General features: G+C 41.5%; 1 protein-coding gene across 2 annotated transcripts in view; it reads left to right on the forward strand.

Annotated features, from left to right (window-relative positions):
- Positions 1–26,269, forward strand: part of PFKFB1 (6-phosphofructo-2-kinase/fructose-2,6-biphosphatase 1) — a 70,653-nt gene that overhangs the window by 30,086 nt on the left and 14,298 nt on the right. For both annotated transcript variants that reach the window (XM_036271562.1, XM_036271561.1), the window contains exons 6-10: positions 11,997–12,053; positions 14,088–14,209; positions 18,233–18,440; positions 21,210–21,356; positions 24,809–24,913. In XM_036271562.1, the coding sequence (XP_036127455.1) occupies positions 11,997–12,053; positions 14,088–14,209; positions 18,233–18,440; positions 21,210–21,356; positions 24,809–24,913 (639 nt within the window). The remainder of the gene's footprint in view (positions 1–11,996; positions 12,054–14,087; positions 14,210–18,232; positions 18,441–21,209; positions 21,357–24,808; positions 24,914–26,269) is intronic.

Consider the following 26,269-nt stretch of genomic DNA (forward strand, 5'->3'; position numbering starts at 1 on the left):
GGCAAACCAGAGGACTCATTGATGCCAAATCAGCTACCATAGGCTCAACATTTTAATTTGGTTGAGATGGCTTTCCAGATCAAGGTTAGAAGAAGCAAAACAAAACACTACAGGAAAGGAGAGGTGCCATGTTAGGCAATGAAGATAATTCTTGACAGGCTGACACTATGGGGGTTGAGTAAATAGGAGAGAGAACCAATTCAAAAATCATATATAAAAACTAAAAACCAGTAAATACAGCAAAGGAAACCATTAACAAAACAGAAAAAATAAATAAATAACCTACTGAATGGGAGAAGATATTTGTGATATATTTGATAAAGGATTAATATCCAAAATATAAGGAACTCATACAACTCAATATCAAGAAAACAAACAATCCAATTAAAAATGGGTAGCAGTACATAGAAAACCCTAAAGACTCCATCAGTATTACTTGAGTTAATGAATGAATTTGGCAAAATAACAGGATACAAAATTAACATCCATAAATCGATGGCATTCTTATACATCAATAATGAACACTCAGAAAGGGAAACTAAAAAAAAACACAAAAAACAAAAAAATTCCATTTAACATTGCAACAAAAAAAATTAAGATACCTAGGAATAAACTTAACCAAGGAAGTAAAAGATCTTTTCTCAGAAAACTACAAGACATTGAAAAAAGAAATAGAGGAAGATATAAAAAAAGTGGAAGCATATACCATGTTCATGGATTGGAAGAATCAACATCATTAAAATGTCCATATTATCCAAAGCAATCCCTATTAAAGTACTAATGACATATTTCACAGATCTAGAACAAATAATCCAAAAGTTTATATGGAATCAAAAATAACCCTGAATAGCCACAGCAATCTTGAAAAGGAAGAGCAAAGTTGAAGGGATCACAATACTGGATATTAAGTTATACTACAAAGCCATCATAATCAAAACACTCTGATACTGGCACAAGAACAAGCATATATATAGATCAATGAAACAGAACAAAGAACCCAGAAATCAACCCAAGACAGTATGCACAATTAATATTTGACAGAGGAGGCAAGAGCATACAATGGAGAAAAGACGGTCACTTCAATAAATGGTGCTGGGAAAATTGGACAGGTACATGCAAAAAACATAAAACTAGACCACCAGCTTACATCATACACAAAAATAAACTCAAAATGTATAAAAGACTTAAATGTAAGTCATGAAACCTAAAAACCCTAGAAGAAAATGTAGGCAGCAAAATCTCAAACATTATACTAGCAGAATTTTCACTGATACATCACCTAGGGCAGAAGTAACAAAGAAAAAAATTAATAAGTGGGACTACATCAAACTAAAAAGCTTCTGCACAGCAAAACAAACCAGCATCAAAATGAAAAGGGAACATACTTTTTGGGAAAACATATTTGTCAATGATACATCAGATAAGGGGTTAATATCCAAAATATATGAAATACTCATACAGCCCAACAAAAGGAAGGCAAAGAATCCAATTTAAAAATGGGCAGAGAGAGCTAAGATGGCAGCAGGCAGGACAGGAGGGAAGGTGAGTGAGTGAGAGAGTGAATGAGTGTGAGTGAGTGTGAGTGGAGGTGAGTGTGGACAAGCAAACTTGTGCAGTGTAAAAATGCTGAGCAGAAGGTTCCTGTGGTGTGGACAGGGAGCAGTCAGCTACTGTGGTAAGCAGCTCCTCAGGGCGCTTCCACCATTTTGGAAGATCCTGGGTCTTCCCTGGGAGGAGGCAGTGGGAGAGGCTAGGGCCCAGAAACCTAAGCCCACCAGTATACCTGGCACCAGCGAACCAGTGGACCTGTTGTGTCAACACAGACCAGTGCACAATAGCAGAGGTGTTAAGGTGCCTGCTGTGGAAGCCACAAACGGCCAGGAGGCCAACACCATCCCCCATAGTAGCAGCCCAATCAGAGTCGAAATATACCCCCAGCAACAGAGGCTCGGGAGCAGACATTCATGCCTAGGCAACAGAAACACAGATCACTAGTTGAGACCCATTCCCAAAAGCTTTAACAGAAGCTGAGCAGGAGCTGAACCTCACTGGGCAGCAGAACTCCCCAGCCACCAGCGGCGGGACCTGGGGCTCCATCAGGGCCTGTGCAACCCAGCCACCCACAAGATCTGTGGGGAGCTGGGGCTCCAGAGACACCAGTCACCCACAAGATCTGTGGAGAGCCAGGGCTCCAGAGATACCAGTCACCCACAAGATCTGTGGGGAGCCAGGGCTCCAGCGGGACCAGTGCGACCTAGCCACCCACAAGATCTGCAGGGAGCTGGGGCTCCAGAGGGACCAGTGTGAACTGCCTACATATCCCAACATTCCTCACTGGGTCTAGAGCTACCAGACGTCTAAAATGGGAAGACAAAGAACACCCAAAGGAAAGAAAAAGAGGAATCACCAGAAAAGGATCTACAGGAAATGGAAGAAAGCAACTTGTCAGATAAAGAATTCAAAGCAATGATTTTAAGGATGCTCAAACAATTTGGTGAGAACTATAAGCAACTTAATAAGAATTATGAAGAGCTCAATGGGAACTACTTCAGCTTAAAAAAAGAGGTAGAAGCTATGCATAAAAACCAAGAGGAAATAGAGAATGACATAGCTGTTATGAAAAATACCTTAGAAAGGTTCAATAGTAGATTAGAAGAAGCTGAAGACTGAATCAGCGACTTAGAAGACAAGGTAGAAAAAAAACACCCAAATAGAGCAGCAAATGGCAAAAAAACATTAAAAAGCAGGAGGAGGGTTTAAGGGAGCTGTGGGACAAAACAAAATGTAACAACATTTGCATTATAGGGGTACCAGAAGGAGAAGGATCAGAGAAAGGAATAGAGAACCTGTTTGAGGAAATACTGACAGATACTAAATTGGTGAAGGATAAAGTCACACAAGTCCACGAAACACAGAAAGTTCCAATCAAGATGAAGTCCAAAAGACCCACAACTAGACACATCATAATAAAAATGGCAAACATTAAAGACAAAGAAACAATCTTTTTTTATTTTTATTTTTTGAATTTTTGTCAAGTTTATTAGGGCTAGGACTAAAGGCAGGTGTTGAAGGAATTGCTTCCTTTCAGGGTTACGAAAGATCCCCCATTGTTTTCCCCAGTCCTTAGCCTCTTATCAAGTTTCTTTCTTTTTTTTTTTATGTTTTGTTATTTAATTCTGGCAATTAGCATTCTAACCTAGAGGTTATAAAAATAAAAATTCATATTCATTTATATGTTCACTATAAAGAAACTCTAACTATGTGTTCTGTTTTTCCTTTCCTTTTCTTTCTTCCTTCCTTTCTTCCTTCCTTTCTTCCTTTCTTTCTCTCTCTCTTTCTTTCTTTCTTTTATTTTTTTAATTAATTAATGAATTTTTATTACAGATGTTTCTCCTTTTCCCCCCACGGATTCCCACCTCCCCCCTCCCTCCCCACCCTGTCTCCAGCTTTGTTATCCATATCCATTGTTCATGCATACATGCATATAAGTTCTGTGGTTTATCTCTCTCCCCCACCCCCTCTTCTGGGGATTGTCAGTCTGTTCCCCACTTCCACATCTCTGGAAGTACCCCATTCCTCAAACTGTTATGTTCATTATATTCCACAAATCAGTGAGATCATATGATGCTTGTCTTTTTCTGTTTGGCTTGTTTTGCTTAGGATAATACTTTCCAGGTCCCGCCATGTCATCTCAAAGGATAAGAGATCTTACTTTCTTACAGCTGCATAGTACTCCATTATGTATATGTACCACTGCTTTTTTTTTTTTTTATCCATTTGTCTACTGATGGACATTTGGGCTGTTTCCAGATCTTAGCTATTGTAAATAGTGCTGTGACACACATGGGGGTACATATATTCAGGAAAGAATCATAAAGGAAGCAAGAGAGAGATAGAAGGTTACCTACAAGGGAGCCCCCATTAGACTGTCAGCTGATTTCTCAATAGAAACACTGCAGGCCAGGAGGGAATGGCATGAAGTGTACAAAGTAATGCAAGGCAAGGGTCTGAATCCAAGATTACTCTATCCAGCAAGGCTATCATTAGCCCTGGCCAGTTTGGCTCAGTTTGGTTAGAGCATTAGCCTATGGACCAGAGACTCCCAGGTTCGGTTCCCGCTAAAAGGGCACATACCTCAGTTGCAGTTTGTCCCCAGCCCTGGTTGGGGTCGTGTGGGTGGCAGCCACTCGATGTGTTTCTCTCACATTGATGTTTCTCTCTCTCTCTCTCTCCCTCCCACTCTATCTGAAAATAAATGCCAAAAAAAAGTCCTTAGGTGAGGATAAGAAAAAAAAAAGGCAGCAAAGCTATCATTCAAAATTGAAGAAGAAATAAAGAGCTTCACAGATAAAAAAGAAGCTAAAGAAATTTATCACCACCAAACCAGCACTGAAAGAAATGCTGAAGGGACTATTGTAAAAAGAAGAAGAGAGAGAGAGAGAGAGAGAGGAACACAGGCATAAAATAAAAATGGCAACTAATAAGTATGTATGAATAATAACCTTAAATGTAAATGGCTTAAATGCACCAATCAAAAGACATAAGGCAGCTGAGTGCATAAGAAAACACGACCCATATATATGCTCTCTACAAGAGACACACCTCACAACAAAACACTCACACAGGATGAAAGTGAAGGGGTGGAAAAATTTTTTCAAGCAAATGGAAATGAAAAAAAGCTGGTGTAGCAAAACTCATATCTGATAGGATAGACTTCAAAACGAGGGCCATAATAAGAGACAAAGAAGGTTACTGAAAAATGTTAAAAGGATCAATACAACAAGAGGATATAACCCTGGTAAACATGTGCACACCAAATACAGGAGCACCAAAATATATTTAAACACTTTTGGAGGACTTCAAGGGAGAGATCAATAGCAACACGATCATAGTGGGTAACTTTAACACCCCACTGACACCATTGGATAGATCTTCTAGACAAAAAATTAACAAGGTCATAGAGTCCTTAAATGACAAACTAGATCAGTTGGACTTAATTGATATTTACAGAACACTTCACCCCAAAGCTGCAGAATATACATTCTTCTCAAGTGCACATGCGACATTATCAAATATAGACCACATATTAGGACACAAACTAAGTCTCTACAAATTCAAGAAGATTGAAGTCATATCAAGCATCTTCTCAGATCACAATGGCATGAAACTAGAACTCAATTACAACAAAAATATTCAAACACTTGGAGGCTCAACAGCATGTTATTAAACAATGAAGGGGTTACCAAGGAGATCAAGGAAGAAATTAAAAACTTCCTGGAAACCAATGAAAACGAACACACAACAACAGAAAATCTATGGGACACAACAAAAGCAGTCCTGAGAGGGAAGTTCATAGCACTAAAGGCCTACCTCAAGAAAAAAGAAAAATTCCTATTTGACTTTCTAACCCTACAACTTAAAGAACCATAAAGTAAACAAAAAGAAAAACCCAGAGCAAGTAGAAAGAAAGAAATATTAAAGATCAAAGCTCAAATAAATGACATAGAGACTCAAAAAAACAATTCAAAAGATCAATGAAACAAAAAGCTAGTTCTTTGAAAAGATAAGTTTGATGGACTTTAGCCAGACTCACCAAGAAACAAAAAGAGAGGACCCAAATAAGCAAAATCAGAAACATAAGAGAAGTAACAATGAACACCACAGAAATAAAAAGGATCATCGAAACATACTATGAAAAATTATACGCCAAAAAATTGGACAATCTGGGAAAAATGGACAAATTTATAGAAACACACATCTCCCAAAACTGAACTGGGAAGAGATAGAAAACATGAACAGACCAATAACAACAAAGGAAATTGGAGCTGTAATTAAGAAACTCCCAGCAAACAAAAGCCCAGACCTGGATGGCTTCTCGGGGGAGTTTTATCGAACATTCAGAAAAGATCTAATACCCATTCTCCTCAAACTATACCAAAAAAATCCAAGAAGATGGAACACTTCCAAACTCATTTTATGAGGCCAGCATAATCCTAATTCCAAAACCAGATAAAGGCAGTACAAATAAAAAAACTACAGACCAATATCCCTGATGAACACAGATGCCAAAATCCTTAGCAAAATATTAAAAAATCGCATCCAGCAATACACCAAAAATTTATTCATCATGACCAAGTGGGATTCATCACAGGGATGCAAGGCTGGTACAATAGTCACAAATCAATAAATGTGATACACCACATAAACAAAAGGAAAGATAAATACCATATGATCTTATCATTAAATGCTGAAAAAGCATTCAACAATATCTGGCACCCATTTCTGATAAAAACGCTCAGCAATGTGGGAATAGAGAGATCATATCTCAACATAATAAAGGCCATATATGAAAAACCTACAACCAACATTATACTCAATGGGTAAAAACTAAAATAATTTCCCTTAAGAACAGGAACAAGACAGGGATGCCCACTTTTACCACTCTCATTTAACATAGTACTGGAAGTCTTAGCCAGAGCAATTAGACATGAAGAAAAAAATAAAAGGGATCCAAATTGGAAAGGAGGAAGTGAAACTGTCATTATTTGCAGATGACATGATATTGTAAATAGAAAACCCTAAAGACTCCATCAAAAATCTGCTAGACTGAATAAATGAATTTGGCAAAATTAACGTCAAGAAATCGACAGCATTCTTATACACCAATGACGACCTCACAGAAAGAGAAACTAAAAAACAATCCCATTTACCATCGTCGCAAAAAAATTAAGATACCTAGGAATAAATTTAACCAAGGAAGTAAAGGACCTATTTACAGAAAACTACAGGGCATTGAAAAAAGAAATAGAGGAAGATATAAAAAAGTGAAAGCATATACCATGTTCATGGATTGGAAGAATTAACATCATCAAAATGTCCATACTACCCAAAGCAATCTATAGATTCAATGCAATCCCTATCAAAATACCAATGACATATTTCACAGAACTAGAACTAGAACAAACACTCCAAAAGTTCATATGGAACCAAAAAAGACCCCAAATACCGACAGCAATCTTGAAAAAGAAGAACAAAGTAGGAGGAATCAAAATACCGGATATCAAGTTATACTACAAAGCTACTGTAATCAAAACAGCCTAGTACTGGCACAAGAATAGGTAGAAAGATCAATGGAACAGAACAGAGAATCCAGAAATTGACCCAAGACTATATGCTCAATTTGTATTTGACAAAAGTGGCAAGGGCATACAGTGGATTTAAGACAGCCTCTTCAATAAATGGTGTTGGGGAAATTGGACAGCTACATGCAAAAAAATGAAACTAGACCACCAACTTATACCATACATAACAATAAACTCAAAATGGATAAAAGACTTAAATGTGACCCATGAATCCATAAAAATTTTAGAAGAAAATGTAGGCAACAAAATTTCAGACATCATACACAGCAGAATCTACACTGATACAACACCTAAGGCAAGAGAAACAAAGGAAAAAATGAACACATGGGACTACATCAAACTAAAAAGCTTCTGCACAGCAAAAGATACAATCATCAAAGTGGAAAGGGATCCCACTGTATGGGAGAACATAACTGCCAATGATACATCAGATAAGGGGTTAATCTCCAAAATATATAAAGTACTCATACAACTCAACAAAAGGAAGACAAAGAACTCAATTAAAAAATGGGCAGAGGACCTAAAGAGACACCTCTCCATACAGGACATGCAAATGGCCAAGAGACATATGAAAAAAATGTTCAATATCACTAATCATCAGAGAGATTCAAAATAAAACAACTATGAGGTACCACCTCACACCTGTCAGAATGGCCACCATCAACAAATCATCAGACAACAAGTGCTGGTGAGGGTATGGAGAAAAGGCAACTTTAGTACACTGCTGGTGAGAGTGCAGACTGGTACAGCCACTATGGAAAACACTATGGTGTTATCTCAAAAAATTCAAGATTGAACTGCCCTTTGATCCAGTGATCACACTTCTAGGAATATACCCTAAGAAGCCTGACATGCCAATCAGAAAGAACATATGTATCCCTATGTGCATAGCAGCAGTGTTTTCAATTACTAAGATCTGGAAACAGCCCAAGTATCTATCAGTAGATGAGTGGATAAAAAAGCTGTGGCACATATACACAATGGAGTACTATGCAGCTGTAAGGAAGAAAGATCTCTTATCCTTTGAGACGACATAGAGGGACTTGGAGAGTATTATGCTAAGTGAAACAAGACAAATATCACATGATCTCACTTATTTGTGAAATATAATGAATTAAACTGATGATCAAAATAGACCCAGAGACATAGAAGAAGGGTACAGACTGACAAACTTCAGTAGAGGGGGAGGTTAGGGGGCAGAGATAAACCACAGAACTTATATGCATGTATGCATAACCAATTGACATACACAACAAAGCTGCGGATGGGCTGGTGGGGGTGGGGTGGGGGAGGAGCAGGGTCAATGGGTGAAAAAGGGAAAACATCTGTAACAAAAATAAATTAATAAAAACAATTTTAAAAAATGGGCAGAGGACCTGAAGAGACATTTTTCCAAACAAGACATACAAATGGCCAAGAAACACATGGAAAAAAAAATGCTCAGTGTCACTAATCATAAGAGAGATGCAAATTAAAATGACTATGAGGTATCACTTCACACCTGGTATAATGGCTGCCATCCACAAATCATCAAGCAGCAAGGGCTGGCGAAGGTGTGTAGAAAAGTATACTTTAGCATATTACTGGTGGTAATGCAGACTGGTGCAGCCACTATGGAAAACAATATGGTGCTTCCTCAAAAAATTAAAAATGGAATTTTCATTTGACACAGTTACTCCACTTTTAGGAATATATCCTAAGAAGCCTGAAACATCATCTAGGAAGAATATATGTACCCCTATCTTCATAGCAGCACTATTTGCAATAGCTAAGATCTGGAAGCAACCCAACTGTCCATCAGTAGATGAATGGATGAAAAAGCTGTGGTACATTTACACAATGGAGTACTATGCAGCTGTAAGAAAGAAAGATCTTTTATCCTTTGAGACAAAATGGAGGGACCTAGAGAATATTATGCTGAGTAAAATAAGCCAGTCAGAAAAAGACCAGTACAACATGATCTCACTTATATATAGTTTATCATGAACAAAATAAGCTGTCAATTGAAATAGATCCAGAGTCATGGAAGTAGGGAACAGACTGATAAACCTCAGAGGGATGGGAGTGGGAAGAGATAAACCAAAGAACTTACATGCATATATGTACAACCAATGGACACAGACATTAATTTGGGGAAAGCAGAGGGGAGGTGGGAATGGGAAAGAGAGTGTACAGGGGGGAAAAAGTGGGGAATTCTGTAATACTTTCAACAATAAAACTAAAATTTTAAAAACAATAAAAATTTAAAAAGATGACTAGTGCACTGCTGGTGGGAATGCAGACTGGTGCATCCACCATGGAAAACACTATGATGTTACCTCAAAAAATTAAAAATTGAATTGCCATTTGACCCAGTGATCCCACTTCTAGGAATATACCCTAAGAAGCCTGAAACACCAATCAGAAAGAATACATGCACCCCATGTTCATAGCAGCACTATTTACAATAGCTAAGATCTGGAAACAGCCCAAGTGTCCATCAGTAGATGAATGGATAAAAAAAGCTGTGGTACATATACACAATGGGGTACTATGCAGCTGTAAGAAAGAACCATCTCTTATCCTTTGAGATGACATGGAGGGACCTGGAGAGAATTATCCTAAGCAAAACAAGCCAAGCAGAGAAAGACAAATATCATGTGATCTCACTTATTTGTGGAATATAATGAACACAACAGTCTGAGGAACAGGGTAGACCCAGAGAGGTGGAAGTAGGGTACAGACTGACAACCCTCAGGGTGACATAAGCCACAGAACCTATATGCATGTATGCATAACCAATGGACATGGACAACAAAGCTGGGGGCAAGAGGGGGGATGGGGAGGAGGGTGTCAATGGGGAAAAAAGGAGAAACATCTGTAACAAAAATAAATTGATAAAAAATAAAAATATGAAATAAAAGCCCCTCCCCCCAAAATAGGTAGCCGACCTGAATATATATTTCTCCATAAGAGACATACAGATGACTGATAGACATATGAAAAGATGCTCAACATCACTAATCATCAGGGAAATGCAAATCAAAACCACAATGAGATGCCACCTCATACCAGTCAGAATGGCTGTCATCAAAACGCTCACAAGCCCTGGCCGGTGTGTTTCTGTTGCTTGGAACATCATACCATACACCAAAAGATGCAGGTTCTATTGTCAGTCAGGCCACCTACCCAGGTTGTGGGTTCAATCCCCAGTCAGGGCACATGTAGGAGGCAAAGGATCCATGTTTTTCTCTCACATCAATGCTTCTCTCTCTCCCCCACCCTTCCTCTTTCTAAAAAAAATTCAATTATAATATTTTTTAAAGCCAAAAAATAGCAAATGTTGGTGTGGATGTGGCAAAAAGAACCCTCATCCATTTTGGGTGGATTGTAAATTGGTGCAGCCACTGTGGAAAACAGTATGGAGATTCCTCAAAAATTAAAAACAGACTTGCCATAGAACCCAGCAATACCACTTCTGGGTACTTATCCAAAGTAAACAAAAACACTAATTCAAAAAGATGTATGCACCCCAATATTTATTGCAGCATTATTTATAATAGCGAAGATATGAAAGCAAGCCCTGGCTGGTGTGGCTCACTTGGTTGAGCATCATCTTATGCACCAAGAGGTCACTGGTTCAATTCCAAGTCAGGGCACATGCCAGGGTTGTGGGCTCATTCCCCAGTAGAGGGCGTGCAGGAGGCAGCTGATCAATGTTTCTCTCTCACTGATGTTTCTCTCTCTCCCTCTCCCTTCTTCTCTCTCTAAAATCAAGGAAATATATTTTAATCTTTTAAATATTTTTTATTGATTTTAGAGAGGAACAGAGAGAAAGAAAGAAGCATTGATGAGAGAGAACATTGATTGACCATCTCCTGCATGTCCCCCATTGGGAATTGGGCCCACAACCTGGGCATGTTCCCTGACCAGGAATTGAACTGGCGACCTCTTGGTGCATGCATTGACACTCAATCAGTGAGCCATACCAGCCGGGCAAGAAAAACATTTTAAAAAAAGATACAAAAGCAACCTAGGTGCCCATTGATAGATGAATAAAGAAGATATAGTATATAGAGAACAATTAGGTTCTTAGAAAGACATAATTCTCCAAGAGGGATGTATACACACACACACACACACACACGTGTGCACGCACGCACACACGCGCACACACACACACACACACACAATGGAATATTACTTAGTAATTAAAAGAATGAAATCTTGTCATTTGTGACAACATGGATGGACCTAGAGGGTATTATACTAAGTGAAATAAATCAGACAAAAAAAAAAAAGATGAATACCATATGATTTTACTTATTTGTAGAATTCAAAAAGAAACAAATGAATAAATAAAGCAGAAATAGACCCATAGATACAGAAAACAAACTGTTGATTGCCAGAGGTGAGAGGGGTTGGGGAGATAGATGTAAAGTGTAAAGAAGAATTTTAAAAAGGTTTCTTTGCACACACACACACACAAAGAACTTCTCTAGAAAATTATCATTTTAGCTGAATTAATTAGATGAGTTGGCACCAGGGGAATTGACTTCAAGTGAAATGGTATCAGGTGAGCTAAATCCCTATCACCCTCTTGGAGCATTATGTCTTTCTAAAAACCTAATTTATTTTGTAGACATTACTTATAGAATCCCACTTTTTAAAAACTGCAAAAATACAAAGCAACAATCTGGATCCATTCAATTTAGAGACAGTCTGCCTCATAAAACTCTGAATTCTAAAAGCACCACTGTATGAAATTATGTTGTCAGAGATGCCTCTAGGGATGACTCAGAGCCGTTGAGAAGGGGTCAAGCTCCTATCAAATATAATTCCCTGCAGGAAATCTCTTTTCTGTTTCTCTTATAGGTGTTTTTTATTGAGTCCATCTGTAATGACCCTAGTATCATTGCAGAAAACATCAAGGTAAGGAGCCCCAGTTACCTTTCCTCCTTACTTTGCCTCAGGCTTGGATCATGCCTAAAAATACCTCTATAAGATTAAAGGAAGAATCATTCCTTTCCAAGATTCTCCTCCTGCTTTTATAGGAAGCACTTCCTGATAATTGTGGCCTACAATTTTCCTATGAAATTAAATGAAGTCAACATATATAGAGTAAGTAATATGCACCAGGCTCCAAACTTGACTGCCATTGATTTTTCACAACAAACCTGCATGTTAGAAACCACTTCAGTGTTGGAAACAAGAAACTGAGATTCCAAGAGGAAAAGTAACTTGTTAAGGGTTTATATAGTCAGAAAGAGGTAGAACTGGTACTGGACCTCAGTCTTGGCTATCTGCCTCAAAAGCTCTTTATTCTGCCCCACAGTTCATATCACAGCTATCACTGCTCTTAGATTCTAGGCATTTGGTCTAGAACTAGATCTCTTATGACATTTTATTGTTCTTATTGCATCAAATTACTGGAGCTCAGAGACAAAAGAGACCTTAAATGTCATCTCCTTCAACCCTCCATCACGTACTTGAAATCTCAGCTAAATGTTTGTCTAGATTTTTTTCTTAATACCTCCAGTGACAAGAGGCTCATTGCCTTCATCGTATACCACCCAATCAAGCTGAAATCTGCCTCCTTGTAATTTCCATTCATTCGTCCTATTTTTGCCTTTTGGGACACAGAACATGTCCAATCCCTCTCCTCTTTATCTCTCCATCTATCCATCCATTTATTGATTAAGCAGGAAATGAATCCATACACCTGCACTGGGCCATTATAGGTATTAGAGACATAGAAATGATAGAGAAGTCTTGCTCTTGCACTCACAGTCTAGTGAGAGAGACTGACAAGTTTATAGACATAACTCTGTGAGATCAATGCTAAGATGAGGGAATAAAAGAGGCTGTGGGAGCAGTGTTGAGGACCTAACCTTGCATGGGAGGGGTAGGGTGTATCAGGAAGGCTTCTCAATGAAAGTAATAGCTGACCTGCATCTTGAAGAATGCATAGGAATTTGGCAGGCAAAGAATGAGAAATAAGAGAATAGCATATACCAAGTATGGCATCTCCAGGTAACTATAAATAGCTTAGGTGGTCTAAAGCAAAGTGTGCAGAGGAATGGGGGAATAATGGGATATGCAAATGAAAAAAAAAAAAAAGATCATTTGGGGCCCAATCATGACAAGTCATGATTCACATGCTAAAATATTTCATACTTTGTCCTAAAATATATCAGGAAATAGTGAAAGGTTTGAAGCAAAATAATTCCATGGTCAGATGTGCATCTTAGAAATATCCTTCTTACTACTAGTATGGCGAATACATCAGAAGTAACAAGATTTTGGACACAGTGATCAGTCACAAAGCTATCATGACCATTTAGGCAAGACAAAATGAAGGCCAATTGAAGAGATATTTAGAAGATATAGTGGAGAGGAATTTGGTGTCCACTGAGAGGTAGGGAATGTTAGAAAGGAACACATCTAGGATGACTCCCAGATTCCTTTTAGGCTCAGGTGACTGAGTGGATGTTAATGCCATTCACTGCATTATGATGGAGAAGGTAGGTATTGAGGGAATTGGAGATATCAGCCCTTCAGAAATCTAAAGCCATCATGCCACGTTCTCCCAGTAAATACTTGATACATGTAAGCCATTATGACCCATGGCCAAGATCTTCTGTTCTCCTTCTTTAACTATTTCTCATATTACAATTTCCAGTCCCCTTATAAATGTTCTTCTTAAACAGTGTGCACTCTAGAACTGAATATAATGTAACATACCTTGTTTGGCTGCACAGAGATATAAGTAATGAGGAATCACATAGTCCAGATTTTCTTCAACTGACTCATTTTATAAACTCAAGCAAGCCATTTTTTCCAAGTCTCAATTTTGCCATCTTTACTATGAGGATGTTGTGCTCAATGATCTCTAAAGGCCCTTCCCAAAGACACTGTCAGAGTCTCTGTCTCCCACGGTCCCTCTGTGTTTCTCCCTTCTCTCAGCAAGTGAAACTCAGCAGCCCTGATTACATAGACTGTGACCGAGAAAAGGTTCTGGAAGACTTTCTAAAAAGAATTGAATGCTATGAGCTCAATTACGAACCCTTGGATGACAAACTGGACAGGTAAGAGCCCAGAACCCCAAAGTCCAGGTCTGGATTCTTAACCCTGTTTTGATATCCTGTAGGACCTGTAGAAATGTCTCCTCTCTTGGCCTCAACTTCTTTATCTGTAACATCAGGGAGCTGGGCTTGGTTTGTCTTCAAGGGCCCAAATTATCAATGAGGTGGTCATTCCTTAATGTGTAAAGTGTTCCCAAGAGGATTGAAGTTGTGCTCTCCTGAACAATATGGACAGATCAGGAACCTGATCTCTAGGGGGAATGGGGGTGCATAAAGCCTCCCTCCTGTCTTGGTTGCTATTATTTTTTGAAAAGTGTTCTTTACCCATGGATGGTATTTCAGTTTCTAAACATGTTCACCTTCTTAGTTTCATTGAATCCCCTCAGCACCCCCATAAAAGACACTGAAATAGGACTTATGATCATAAATTTTCAAAAAGAGAAAATTGAGTCTTAAAGAGCTGTAACCACTTGCCCAAACACCCTCCATAAGTCTGTGGTAGAGCTAGGATTTTAACCACATATTCTGTCTCCTAGCCATGTCTCTTCTCTTCTTACAATGCCCACGTACACTTCTTCAGTCAATAAATATTTGGCCCCTCTGGGCTGTGGTGTACATAGGGAATATAAATAAGGGCAAGAGAGATGCGTTCTATCCTTAGGTAGCTTCCATAGTACCTTGACATGTGGGAAGTCACATGAAAATTTTGAAACTTTTATTCGTAATACTAGATAAAGATAGGAGAGGTGTTAGCTGGCATTACAGGGAAGATGTAAGTTCTAGACATAGGGTGTTCCCAGAGCCCTACTCTCTTTCAAAGTGGGTTGTCATGAGAAGAGACTCTCAGAGTCACTCAGACTCTTTGGAACCCAAGTGAGAAGGGTAAGGAAGTTTCGAACAGTGAAAACTACCCTAGAAAGTTTAAAAAACTTCCTTCCAGCTTTGTCTAGTCAAAGTCCTAAGAGGTGAGCATTGTTACTGCCTCTCTCCTCAGATAGGGAAACAGAGACCCAGAGCAGGACAACGGCTTACCTGAGGCCACACAATGAATCAGTAGCAGTATATATGCTGAAACCCTTAGCTTCAAACTTCCAGCTTGGTTCTCCCCTTCCCATATCCCTAAGTCATAAAAAGTGTCACATAAGGCTTAGGCACTCAATGCAAGGGGCAGGACCTTATATACAGTTGTGAAGATTGTTCATTGTGCAAGGACTTGCTTTTCTCATCAAGGCATGTATGCTGCAGTGGAGTTATTTCTGCCCCAAAGAAAGTGTAACTTTTTCAAATAGCCACAAAGGCAACATAGGGGCTAGCAGCATATGGTGAAAGAAATTTAAAGGAGAGAAGCTGAGGTGAAAGAATGACATTGAGAAAGTCCCTAGCCTTCAACCTATACTCCTGCAGGTGCTCAGATGAATCAGTTCATCAGGTGTTTGAAGAATCAATTTGGGCATAAGGGTTGGCTTTATTTAATCATTTTTCCATGAGAAGACATTTATAGTCCATGCCTCAGCGCTCAGCTCTAAGCTGTGCCCTAGGAACCCAAAGAGGGAAGGTCTGTCCCTGCTCTGATAGAATGACCATTTGATTGGGGAAGACAGTGAGTATGCAGTTGATTAGAATAGTGGGGATGGTAAAACACTGGGCTGGAGGAACAAGAGGAGACTACCCAGCCCAGCTTGGAGGAAGAGGTCAAGAAGAGCAGGTTTACCCAGTAAATAGACTAGACGTGTTTAGGGCACTAGAAAGGCAGAGGCTACCAAAAATAAGAAGAAAATAATCTTGAAATCTTTTAACATTTTATGTTTCCAGAACCAAGGTAGTCAAAATAGAAAAAATAAAACCAGAACTTGGTAGAACCTTCTTATATTATAATATAGTTTATAATTTAAATATTTTTTTTCTTTATTGATTTTAGAGAGAGAGGAAGGGAGAAGGGGAGAGAGAGAGAGAGAAACATCGATGAGAGAGAACATTGATTGGCTGCCTCCTGAATGCCCCCCACTGGGGGATTGGGCCTACAACCTGGGCATGTGCCCTGACAGGGAATCAAACTGGCGACCTCTTGGTGTATGGGTCAGCACTCAACTACTAAGCCACACCTGCCAGACATAGTTTATACTTTTTATTTTAAATTATACATGGTGGGGATGGGTATTAGCTACTATAATACTTTTGGTGTGAAGTACCTCTAAATGACTTCACATGATCCTGGGCTCAAAAAAAGTCTTCCTAGAGGGAGTGAATGTACTAGCTCTTGAAGGGTGAATGCATAGGCACTCAACATTGGAGATGAGACAAGGAACACATTTTCAAGCAAAGAGAATAGCACTTTTAATGACCTAGTTAAATCTGAATAAGAGTAAAGGAGTGCAGAGAATATTCCAGCAAAAGCATAAAGGCTAGAGTGAAACAGAGAAGTTGAGCATGGGCATGGAACAGTGAGGTGAGACCAAGTGGGACCAGTGTGTGAAGGTGCCTAGAATGTCAGACTAAGCTGAGGAATTTAGAAATTCTCCTAGAGCCACCAAGAATCTAGTGTCAGAAACAGACAGTAAGCAGGCAACTATGTCACATTGTGTATTTTCTACCCCTGAGCTCTGAGAGTCCTTATAGAAGTTGACCTTAGGCAAATCACTTCCTCTCTCTGTTTCAGTTTCCTCACCCATAAAACAGTGATAGTAATCTCTGCTTCCTAGGATTGTTATGAGGATTCATATACTTTGAAGTCTGCAGTCCCTGCCAGAAACCCCCAAAATGTTCAGTAAATATGAATGCCCCATGGGAACCGTTGGGCATGAATGACAGTGATGGGCATGATGAGCATGGTGCAGATAGAAAGGCCTTCTTTAGAAATGTTAGAGAGGCTTTCTGAAACCAAATCCATCAGTCACTGCATCACCTGCCTTGGGATAGTGCAGCTATTTCCATTTATTTGGGTTTGTTACTGTGCACATAGGGTTGATGGAATGTCACCCCATGGCCCCAGCTTCCCCCACCTCTTTCCAGGGATCACCCTGAACTCCTTACAATAAAATAACTTAGGAGTTAATGCCTGGCACATCAGGTGCCTCAGAAGTCTTGCTCCATGGTTCTAGTCTTCTGATTAGTCTAAGTCCTCAGTTTGAGCTTCTCTGCAAACAGATTATTGAATAATTTGGTTATCATTTTGTGTATAGTTATTAGTTCACGACAAAGCATATAATTGAGCGGATTAAAAAGGGAATTTAAGCAAAGACAACAAGTTCCCTACTGATGTTGTGAACCACCTCTGTATTTCCATGCCCCAGCACTTGGCACACCTTAGAGTATGTTTGTGGAATGGGTGTTGAGCGTTGACCATGCATTTCTAAGTGTACGTTCCTAACTGGCCTAAGAGCTCTGAAAGGGAAAATGCCAAGTCCTCAGTCCAAGCACAATGCTTAGAGTAGACAAGGGTGTGTTTGTCCACTGCATTACAGATAGGGAATGAACCCAACTCACTCCCCTTTTTGAGTAAGAGACATACACGGAGAGACACAGACACAATCTGGTAACTGCCTATAGAGTGTCAACTACAATATATTGTAGCAGAGGTTCAAAGAACAAAGAGACAGAGCTCAGATCATGATTTGAAAGGGTGAAGAAGTGGACAAGTCTGGAGCCACCAGTGAGATATTGGCGGTATCCAGGGACACAGAGGATTACTGCTTCTCTCCAAGTATGTAAAGAGTGTGAACCACAGAATAGAATCCCAGATGCCTGGAGTGTGATAGTGAAGGTAAAAAGACAACTTGAGTCAAGTTGAGATTGAGAAAAGGAGACAGAAGGAGATTGTAGTAGGCACTGAGCTCCTAAAGGTGGCCAGGAACCAAGTCTCTAGAATAGGTACCTAGAATAGGACAAGACATGGCATCTTGTTAGAGGAAAGGTAGGTGAATTGTGGAGGAGACTTGAAGGCAGGGTGTGTGGTTGGGGTTTCTCTTGGGATTAGCCTCTCCACCATCAGTGCCTAAACTGCCCTTGCTCTTGCTTGGACCGGCTCAGCCACTTGTCCTACATCAAGATCTTCGACGTGGGCACGCGCTACATGGTGAACCGAGTGCAGGACCACATCCAGAGCCGCACAGTATACTATCTTATGAACATCCATGTCATACCCCGTTCCATCTACCTATGCCGGCACGGTGAGAGTGAACTCAACCTCAGAGGCCGCATCGGAGGTGACTCTGGCCTCTCAGCTCGGGGCAAGCAGGTAGGGAGGACCCCATGTACCCAGAGGCCTTGGCTTAACTGGACCAGGGCCCACAGGTGGGTGGAGTGGCCACTGCCTGGGTTCTGATAATTGGGGGATCTCAGTGACAGGGTAGAAGCAGGTTCTGGTCACTCCCATTCTTCTGCCCTGTCAGCCACTCAGTCTTGACCCACCCTTGAGTGGCTACCATGTGCCCACAGGAGCTGCAAGTCTGAGAACTTGGTCCTGGCACTCCAGGCCTGCCCATATCTAGCTGCTTCTCCAGCCCCAGTATGTTGAGCACCCTTAGCCCCTGCCTGAGTGATCTCCTTATCTTGCTCACAACTTGGTGTCTTCATTTGTGTAGTTTCCCCACCTAAGCTGCCCTCCTCTGTCAGCTGGTAACCATCACTTGCACAGACAGCTGCCCTGAAATATTCTACCCTTGAATTCATCTTCTCCTCCCTTACTCAAGGCTGATGTTACACACCCCCTCCACCCCACTGCAGGTCATCAATCTCTCAGCACTTATTTCACACCAGTTACTGCATCTTTCCTGCCCTACCTCCCACACCCTGTTCCAGATTCCAGTTCCTGCTCCATGGTCTGGACCAGGGAGCCCTCCCCTGTCGGCTCCAGCCCCCAGGCAGATCATCATGCCCTGGGCTCCACCTCCCCCAGTACCGGCCCATCTCTGACTCTATGGCATGAGTCTCTTCTGTCCAGCCAAGCGTAGTGACCTGCATATTATGGGTGCTCAATCAAGGGATACATTTCCCCCAGTGTTCAGCCCTGTGTCTGGGCTTCTTAGCACAGGTCCCTGCTGGGGGGAATCATTTGGGGATGAGACAAGTGGGAAGGGGGGTACAGATGGGTGGAGCACCCTCTTTCACTGGACACTTGTGCATAGTCATGGTGCCATCTGCTTCCACGTGTGTGTCCTCATTTAATCTTCACAGCAGCTCTGTGGAGTGGGCATTACTGTCCCCGTTTATGGATGACGAAGCTGGGGCCCAGACAGGAGCAGAGAGCGGCCCCAGGTCAGACACAGTTGGAGCCAGGACTGGAAACCAGGCCTTCCAGCCTGCCCCTCAGCCTCCCCCACTGCAGAGCTGGCGGTGCCACAGGCAAGGGGCTACACCCGCACTCACGGCGCCCTTTCTGTTGCCTTCACTCTGGCAGCCTCCCCTCAAGATGGACTCTGACCTCTGAGTCCCACCTCCCTCTCTCCTCAGAGCAGAATCAGAGGGCACCGGAGGCATCACCCCCACCTCATAGCACCACCTGAAGCCAGGGGTCTCTTGGTCGGGGCTGGCCATGGCCTTGCCCACATACCCCGCCACCCAGTTTGGACACGTGGCCATCTCCACACAGCGCACTTCCCCCCACACAAACGTGAGCATGAACACGCACCCACCTGGCCGCAACCTTCCCGCTCCTGGGCACAGTGCAGCGTGCACTTTCCCATCGACTGTCACCCACATCAATTACAGTAGCTCTCGCCTACTCTGCACCAGGGAGTGCTCTGCGTGCTCCCCATCCACTATCTAATCTCCACTCGCAGAAACCAGGCTGGGAGAGCTGATGCTGTTCACGTCCTGCAGGAGAGCCAAGGCCAGAGAGGGGCAGGGATGAGAGCCAAGGCCAGAGAGGGGCAGGGATGCCCCGGGCACAGGGAGACTGTAAGGGAGCTGGAGCAGTTTAACCCCCATCACCTACCTCCCAGTCAAGGGCTCCGTCCACCAGGGCACACTGACTGCTGCAGACTCAGAATGCACAATTAGAATGTGTGTACACAGTGCCCATATTTGTACGTATAAATGTGTGCCTGTGTCTATGCATTTGTGCAGATGTTCCTCACACACCATCTGTAACTAATAACATGCCTATACTCAGAAGGAGAGTGAATCACTTGCTCATCTGGGTTCCCACAGCCCCTCATGGTTTCTCTCGGTGCTGTCATTGTTTCTCGTGTCTTGAGAACAGGTCCCCCCATTACCTAGCACAGGTCCACACATACTCAGTACATGTTTGAATGTCCTTAGAACCTGAGTGCCAGGACCCCATACTAAAAAGTCAGAATTAAAAGGGTCAAAGAGAAATATTCCCAAAATCCCACCACACCACATCTAGACCACACTCTGAGTACCCAGAATTCTAGAAATCCTTGCCCTTGTGGTCTAGTATCAGTTTCCAGTGCCTGTGTGGCCCTATCTCAGAGTCTGTCCACCTAAGAGCAGGCCACATCACAGGAATGTTTACCCCTAGGTGAAGGGGTAGCCAAAGGGTCACTGATTGTAGATCAGGGGTATCTATGAAGATATGGTTTGTACACAACTAGGTCATGTGACTGGATTATCCACAAACATGTACTCAAGGCACCTGTGAATGCAGCATGGAGGCAGGAAGAGACAGGAGGTAGACTGTAGGTGAAGTGCCTCCAAATGTACTCTTGTCCCAGGCTCCACAAATGTAAGAGGTGAACTGTTTGAATGAATGAAAACTGAGTAGGGGGTTCAGTGAGTAAGCATCAATGAACAAACATACACACACACACACACACACACACATAAACACACATACTCTAGTCTATTCCCTTGATCCATAGTCACATGGGAAAGAGTATGATTTTTTATAAATTGGAAACATTTAAATTCTGTATTCCTGCTTGTTCATCACCATTCTACCATTTGTGACAGATCTGAGCTTATTCTTATGGCCACCCTGTGTTCTTTTATCTCTCTCTTTCTCCCCTCTTCTCATCACTTGTGCCCCACCCCCACTTCCCAGTATGCTTATGCTCTGGCCAGCTTCATTCAGTCCCAGGGCATCAGCTCCCTCAAAGTGTGGACCAGCCACATGAAGAGGACTATCCAGACAGCTGAGGCCCTGGGCGTCCCCTATGAGCAATGGAAGGCCTTGAATGAAATTGATGCGGTGAGATGTAGGGGAATGGATTTCCTGGTGGGTGGTGGGGCTTGACTCTGGGCTTATATCTGGGTTGCCTCTGCTCTGGCTGCCATGACAACCTAATTAATTTAACAAACATTTCTCAACAACCAGCCATGTGCCAGACACTATTCTGTGTGTTGAGGATCCAGTGAAGGCCAGAACAGACAAGTTCTCTGTCCTCATGGAGCCCAAGTGCAGGCAATAAATAAGATACTGCATCTCATGTGACAAAGTGTTGTGAGAGGCTCTGAAGGTGAGGGTACTCCTGACAAGTCGGTGGTGGGAGATTAACAAGGAAAGCTTCCTAGATAAAGGTAGAGGTGAGAAAAGAAACAGGCAAAATGGGCTGGGAGTGAGGGAATACATTTAATTTCAGTGGCAAGGAACAACTCATGTGAAGGCCTAGAGATGAGAAGAGAGCATGCCATGTTCATAGAACTGAGGATAGAATGGCAAAGAGGCTGGGACAGTGAATGTGAGGTCTGGTGATAAGGGAGATAAGATTGGAAAGGAAGGCAGCATGTAGGGCTTTATATCAATTTGAGGGATTTGGATGGACGCTGACCTATAAATGGGAAGCCATTGATGTGGTCTAAGTCCAGGAGGAGTGGCTTGGATGTGATTCACCTTTTTAAAAAAATAAAAAGACCACTCTGGCCATGTGTGGAGACTAGGTAGAAAGAGGGCCAGAAAGAGCATGTAGACTAGTATGGAGATGGCTGCATTAGTCCAGGCAAGAGGTAAGGGTGTGATGGACCAGAGTAGTGGCACTGGAGATGAAATGAAGAAGAACTTGTGGGATATTTCATCTGACCCTCATGACATGGCAATCTCTCTTCAGGGTCAGGTTTTCCCGTGAGCTCTGTGAAAAGGCATTGTTTCCTCTCCATTGTCTCACCTGCACTATAGTTACACTGACATCAGGTAGCAGCACCCGGGTTATGATTGTTAGACCCCAAAGTAAAAGCTTCACCACAGGTGTAGAAAACTTGAATGTAGGTAGGTTAATTTGTTTGCCTACTAAATATACCTCTATAAACACAAGTATGTGTGTGCAAACAAACATACATACATACATATGTACTTAACTACAGATGTAGAGTGATACACATACTTACAAAAGTGATATACAGCATTGTCCTACATGTCACGTGTATTTGCTGTAAAATAGATGCAAGAAAATACATAAACTCTTCATCCTAAGAGTTCAGTTATGGTTTGTTTCTGGCACATATGTGATGTAAACATTTATTCAATACCTACTTTGTTTCACAAAATCTGTAGAACAGATTTTGCTGGAGACGAAGATTGGTTCCTGTTTTCACTGAATTTTCAAGATAAATACATCAGACAGAGGAATATAAAACACTCTGTGTAATACAGGTTCTGATAGGCTAGACTGTGGGCGCACAGATGTTGGGGCAGGGCATTTGGCCCAACCAGGATCTGTCTGGAGGAAGTGATGCCAGTGTTAACTTGGAGGGTTAAGAGTGAGCCAGGTAGAGAAGATCAGGAGTGGTATGCCAGGCAGAGAAAACAGCTTAAGCAAAGAGAGTACTCTGTGTGTGTGTGTACAACTGCTAAGGTTGTAGCAGTGGGAACTAAGCGGGAGGAAAAAGGAATAGATTTGAGAGAAATTTAGGAGGTAGAATCTCAGCAGTCAGTTATGAGGGGGTGGGTGAGGAAGAAGCAAGAATTTAGAATGGTGCCTAAGTTTCTGGTTTGTTTTCCATGATCAATTGAGCCTTTAAAACATGCCTTATACATCCTTTACTAGTCTCTTTTGCACATCTTGCCTCTAATATTCAAAACACTTTTGTGAGATAATTGTAACTCTCTTCATTTTTCAGATGAAAATAAAAGTTAGAGAGGTTAGGCAATTTCCCTTAAGTCAGTAGAAAATTAGTGACCATTTCCACAGGTAAGAGGTTCTTAGAATGCCTCAGAATAGAAAGTGGAAGCTAATCTGGAAGGACCTTGTGTATCCCATAGTTTGCACTTTCTGCCATGGCCTGGGTCAGTTGGAGAAGTTTGACAGTTCAGAGCTGTTTTTAGGCTGGGGCAGAGGTGAATCTCACTCCTAAAGGAAACCTGGTAGATTTCTCTAAAGACAATAACCAGAGCCTGCGGCTCCCCCTACAGGAAGGTGTAATCCTTGGGATCCACATAACCAGAAGGAAAATTTATAAACTCAACATCACTTCCACCAGCAGCCAGCAGCCACCTTACTTCTGGAAATTTCTCAGTGGACTTGGAGCTTTTGTATGCTCCTGAGAGACAGTCTCTGAGCTCTCAATCCCTTCTTTGGGTGAGGAGAGTGTATCTCCCCTAGGCCCACTCTGAAACTGTTAGGAATTTACTAATTCTTGCCTTGTGAGGTATCTGTGGGTAGCTGTTTTTATTATCTGCCAGATCCTGGAGCAGAGGTAGGGGAAGAAGGGATGCGAAATGCTATAAAATGGGAGAACTCTGCTGTGGATGTACATAAGCTTGCATACACAGTCACAGGCACCCACCACAAGTATGCTTACAGTCACACACATGCACTTCCACTCGTCACACACAGGCTCTCTCTCAGACACCTACCAATAACAGCTACACCATATGCACACACACACACATACACACTTACAGATACACCTAGAGATACATATAGACACAATCACAATCACCATAGACACATATGTAGTCTTTGCATATTTCTACATCACTTGAACACAGAGGCATACCCTGGACACATGCACAGTACATCACACAGCATCAAGCATAATGCCACAAATTCACATAGACCTCAGATATAGGCACACAGATGTTCACACATATATACCAGAGACATAATCAGGGACATAAACACTTACAGATACACATGCCACAGACACACTGAGACACATGGAAAAACAGACCACAGAAACACTCACGCAGGCACATTCTCAGATGCTCCGACTCCCTACACACACACACACACACACACACACACACACACAATCACACAAGCTCATTACATATAAGACAAATATATAAGCACAAAGCATAGATTCCCTAAACATGCCACAGGCACACAGGCACACACACATGCAAAGTCACAAATCCTTAAGCCCACATATTTATAAAAATACATACATATATGTACAATGTACACCTACAAACCTGTTGGAACAATCATATAGAAACACCACAGAGACCCTCCCTATACTCATGCTGAATACACCTATACATGTGCATTCACTCTCACATCGGCACAGCCACACACCTAATGCACACACACACACACACACACACACACACACACATACACTCCGACAACAAGCACAAACCTAGAGATGTGTTCACAGAAACCTAGGTGCTACTGTTCTACCATCACTTGGCCTCAAAATTATGATAAAGAGTGTGTGGATTTCACTTTGTGTATACTTTGTTCCCCAAATAATTTTTCTCAGGGTGTCTGTGAGGAGATGACCTATGAAGAAATCCAGGAACATTACCCTGAAGAATTTGCACTACGGGACCAAGATAAATATCGCTACCGCTATCCCAAGGGAGAGGTAAAATCTGAAGGGTGGACTGATTCCTAGAACTCCTCCTCAATGCCTCCTCAATGTCTCCATTCCAATTGCTAAGTTCCATAGTTTCCTAGATTGCTTTAGAAACAGGATAAAGATATTTTGCAGCAACTGCCTTCCCACAATGCACATGATTATCTGGCCCTGGGCTGTCTCAGATTCTTGGCTGCAACAGAGTCCTCTGTTTTATTTATTTTTTAATCCTCACCCAAGGATATTTTTCCATTTTTGTTCAGATAGAGTGGGGGGGGGGAGAGAGAAGCATTGACATGAGAGGGACACACTGAGTGGTTACCTCACCCCAATTAGGGCTGGGGACAAATCGCAACTGAGGTATGTGCCCTTGGCCAGAATCGAACCCGTGTCTCTTTGGTCCGCAGGCTGATGCTCTAACCGCTGAGCCAGACCGGCCAGGGCCAGATTCCTCTGTTTTAAAAGCCACATATTTGCCTGCTAGTTCCTCTCTGCTTTCAGGAGGACTCTCTTTATCCTAGACTTTGTCTCCGGTATACTTTCTTTTTAAAAAATACTTTTTTTTTTTTTTTCACTAAAGGCATTTGAAATACTTCAGCATACTCTAATTTCCTGACATTTTATTGTCAAGTTTTCTAAAGCTCCAGCCTCTCTAAGCAGTGGGTTGGAGTCCAAATGAACAATGGCTGATATTTTAATGTACTTTTTTGCCACCACATGAACCATCAATTCTTTAGCCTCATATGAGGCAAATCCTCATTTAGGCAGTTCTACATTTTAGAGTATTTATTAGTCATACTCCATGTCTGATACAAATTCCTGAGAACAATGATAAAAAAAGCTAATATCAGGGAAGATAAAACAGGAGATATCCTGTGTTACAAAGCATTTTCACATTTTTATCTTCATCCTTAGAAATGACATAATCAAGTTGATCTGAAGTTTCCCTCATTTTCCTTTATATATTTTGAGTCCATGTTATTAGAGGCATATAATTTTTTTAACCTCACCTGAGGATATTTTTTCATGTTTTTAAAGATAGAGTGGGAGGGAGGGGAAGAAAGAGACAGAGAGAGAGGGAGAGAGAAAGAAACATGGATGTGAGAGAGACACATCAAATAGCTGCCTCCCGCTCTATCCCGACCAGGCTGGTACGAACCACAACCGAGGTACGTCCTCTTGACTGGAATTGAACCCATGACTCATTGGTCCACAAGCTGATGCTCTAACCACTAAGCAAAACCAGCCAGGGCTAGAGGCATATAAATTTAAAGCAATTATATGTTCTTAGTGATTTGTACATTTTATTATATAGTGAGTAAATCTCTTTTCTTCTAAAAGTGCATTTTTGCCTAAAAGTGTATT

Source organism: Molossus molossus, unplaced genomic scaffold, assembly GCF_014108415.1.
Source record: "Molossus molossus isolate mMolMol1 unplaced genomic scaffold, mMolMol1.p scaffold_m16_p_2, whole genome shotgun sequence".
NCBI lineage: Eukaryota > Metazoa > Chordata > Mammalia > Chiroptera > Molossidae > Molossus > Molossus molossus.